Consider the following 3154-nt stretch of genomic DNA (forward strand, 5'->3'; position numbering starts at 1 on the left):
ATTTTGGTAAATTATCGGTATATTTGCAACCATGTGACCGCTCCAATAAGCCCCGTATGATGAACGAGAGGCTTGTAGATTTACTATTGACTATTCAGTTCAGAGTTTGCTGTAGGGGAACTAGTGTGCATTACCAACTGAAATTAACAAAATGAGTGAAGATTGAGTGTGTCAGTATAGCCGAACGTTATCAGAGAAATACACCATAACAGCTGGCTAACCGATTTACCCAGCAGGACGCAAGGGTTGTATTGACCTGTTGGCCATTTTATAAACTTGGGACACACAGAGTGAAGATCTACAGCAACTGTAGTTACCCATTTTATGGACCCAGCGTTGACAGTTGGCTCCTTCATTGACATGGCACTACTACAAGATGCGGTAAAGGACACCCTCTGTGGTCAGACGTAACATCCTTTATTAAACTTCTATTGTTATGACCCTCAGCCACTAGTAGGTCGACAATTGTCAGTATTTATCACTGGTATGACGATGCTCAATAAGACAGAGCAAAGAACCTGAATAGACTGAATCATTACTACAGATCAACACTTAGAAATCAACACAAACATTTGATCTTTTTAATTGTTTTACAAGATGCCTTGCCTCCAAAATACAGTAGTGTTGTCAACAGAAACACCACAATGTTATAGCTGTGTTGCACTGCACCAGTTTAACACTCCCCTCCCTATAAATGTAAAGCCAGTAGGATCTATCAGAGAAGCCAGGAGTCCTGGTCTGAGGCTGGAGAACGTAGCCTGGGGATGGAAGTGGTTTAGCTCTGCTCTCCCAGGGTGTGTTTGTCAAACAGGTACTCTGCCATCTTGTTTTTGACAGCATCCATCTTGGTGAGGTTGGTGATGTGATCTCCCAGCTTCTTAATGGCCTCCACCTGCTCATTCAGGTAATGAGTCTCCAGAAAGTCACACAGCTAAAGAGGGAAAACACAGGTCAGAAAAGATAATGAATACAGACTATTGTAACAGTAATTACAGTAACACACAAGAGCCTGGTGGTAATGACATAAGGGCAGATAATGAGGTGTCTGCAGTTTATTTTTTAACTAGACAAGTCAGATAACAAATGCCTATTTACAATGACATTCTAACAAGGCACAGTGGGTTAATCAGGGGCAGAACAGATTTTTACCTTGTCAGCTCAGGGATTCGAGCCAGCAACCTTCTAGTTACTGGCCCAAAGCTCTAACCACTAGATGACCTGCCACCCCTTATGCATTAGCTGCATTGTGTGTGGTGTCCATCTGTGGACTATTGTGTGCGTGTTAAGAAACAGGTCACCCAATCCTGTCATTAGTTATCAGAGCTACAACAACCTGATCATCTCCTGAGACATTACCTGTATTCTATGTGATACATACATGTGGTTCCACCATAACTTACATGGGGGTCAACCTTTCCAGAGGCAATCATGTGCAGGTCCAGCAGGGCCTGGTTGACATTCTTCTCCAGCTGCAGAGCACACTGCATGGCCTCCAGCCCATTTCCCCACTCATCACGTTCTGGCTTCTACACAGGACAGAGTGAACACAGGAGGGTTAGGGACTACTAGCAAACATTAAGGTTTGGATAAAGTGAACAGAGTTACATTCCTCACACTGTTTCAGTTCAGTGGTTAGAGGCAGTATGTTTAGGACTACTCCAGGTTCTCTATATCAACTTAACGCTGGACACTCCATGGAGTAAAACATTTTCTATCAGTCTACAATCTAAATCTGTTCCTCGATGCTCAGGCGCTCACCTTGATGTCCTGGAGTAAAATGCGTCCGCCTCTCTTGTTCTGGAAGGAGAGTAGTTTGTCGGCGTGCTCTCGCTCCTCGTCGCTGTTCTCCTTGAAGAAATGCGCGAAGCCACGCAGAGCCACATCGTCACGGGAGAAATAGAAAGCCTGGGTGGATAAACAAAACATTGTAGTTAGAAAAAGTAAAAAAACATGACAGCATTCTGTTCTTGTTGTGGCAACTAGGCTTGATGATATAGGAATGAATCAATCTAGTCTAGTCCGTTGTCTACTTGGTAACCTGACATTTAACCTGTCAATGAGTTGTTACGCGCTCTGACAGAGGTAGGATAGATTCCCAACTTCATTTGAATGCTATATCTAACTGGAGCGTCTTAATAGCCTTGCCAAGTAAAACTCAAATGTACTTCACGGAGTTGAGGTTATTTGCTATTAATTGTCTAGACCTACAGAAAATTCAAGTGGGAAAAGAGCCATTTAGGACCAGGCATAATAATACACAGGTAGAACACGGTCATCTTGGTAGAATCCTTACCATTGAAGTGTAGGTGTAGGAGGCAAACATCTCCAAGTTGATCATCCGGTTGATAGCAGCTTCGCAATCGTGGTGATAGTTCTGGCGGATCTGAGACTCCATTTTGGCAGATTTTCTTTAATATCCAAATGAACGGTACAAAAATAGAGTTTCTTCGAGTATTTTGCTATTACAGTTAAAGTAAGTACTATGTCAACAACCAGGAATGTTCTATGATGCGGGACGAAGGCAGATGAGTTCCGTTCAATCACTGTTGAAGCAAGAACTTCTTCATGCGTCTTCTCAGACTTGTGAACTGGAAGGAGCCTTGTTCGCTCTATTTATTGTTCCAAACGGAATGCGTCAGTGGAATCCACCCTCACAGAGCGTAGCCAATCAACTTTAGAATTTCAACAGGAACTAGGCGGGTCATTTAAAGACGAGCCCACTCATACACATCCCCTAAAGCAAAGATTACTTTTTATATTGACAAGAGAGCCGAGTGACCACTCTAACAATGGAAATACATGTGCTCAACGAATGAAGACAGGCAAGATCAGGTGGGACCATTCTAGCCAATGAGAGGGCAGGTATTCGTGTGAACAACACGCACAACTAAACATATTTTTTCTCAAAGTTTCCGGAATGCCACATGCATCCACATCTAAAGCAGTAGTATCAGCCAAAAGCAATGCTACAGTGCAGGTCTAACAACAGCGGTTATTGTTTAAAAATATGTGTGTTTGTTATATCCTTAGAATACAATTGGAAGACTTGGAAAATCCATTCTAATGTTAGGCTAATTGAGAAATAGTCTGTGTCTATATTTGATTTAGGATATATAAGGAATTGAACTTTGAGACACAGGTCTGTAAACTTCTG

The 3154-nt window shown here is 42.4% G+C and overlaps 1 protein-coding gene across 1 annotated transcript; it reads right to left on the minus strand.

Moving 5' to 3' along the window:
• Positions 1-567: 567 nt before the first annotated feature.
• LOC115119255 (ferritin, middle subunit-like) lies at positions 568-2769 on the minus strand. The gene is made up of 4 exons (XM_065015590.1): positions 2294-2769; positions 1759-1905; positions 1401-1526; positions 568-931 (listed from the first exon to the last, which is right to left on the minus strand). Exons 1-4 carry the CDS (start codon positions 2393-2395, stop codon positions 776-778), a joined length of 531 nt encoding a protein of 176 aa, XP_064871662.1. The 5' UTR covers positions 2396-2769; the 3' UTR covers positions 568-775.
• Positions 2770-3154: the final 385 nt, after the last annotated feature.

Source organism: Oncorhynchus nerka, unplaced genomic scaffold, assembly GCF_034236695.1.
Source record: "Oncorhynchus nerka isolate Pitt River unplaced genomic scaffold, Oner_Uvic_2.0 unplaced_scaffold_33___fragment_2___debris, whole genome shotgun sequence".
NCBI lineage: Eukaryota > Metazoa > Chordata > Actinopteri > Salmoniformes > Salmonidae > Oncorhynchus > Oncorhynchus nerka.

What these genes read in the sequence shown, in the direction of transcription:
- LOC115119255 (XM_065015590.1), bottom strand. Translation starts at nt 2,395, where the DNA reads ATGGAGTCTCAGATCCGCCAGAACTATCACCACGATTGCGAAGCTGCT. An exon ending in CCTACACCTACACTTCAATG is followed by an intron (nt 1,906 to 2,293) that starts GTAAGGATTCTA and finishes TTATCCACCCAG; the next exon opens with GCTTTCTATTTCTCCCGTGA. An exon ending in TTTTACTCCAGGACATCAAG is followed by an intron (nt 1,527 to 1,758) that starts GTGAGCGCCTGA and finishes TGTCCTGTGTAG; the next exon opens with AAGCCAGAACGTGATGAGTG.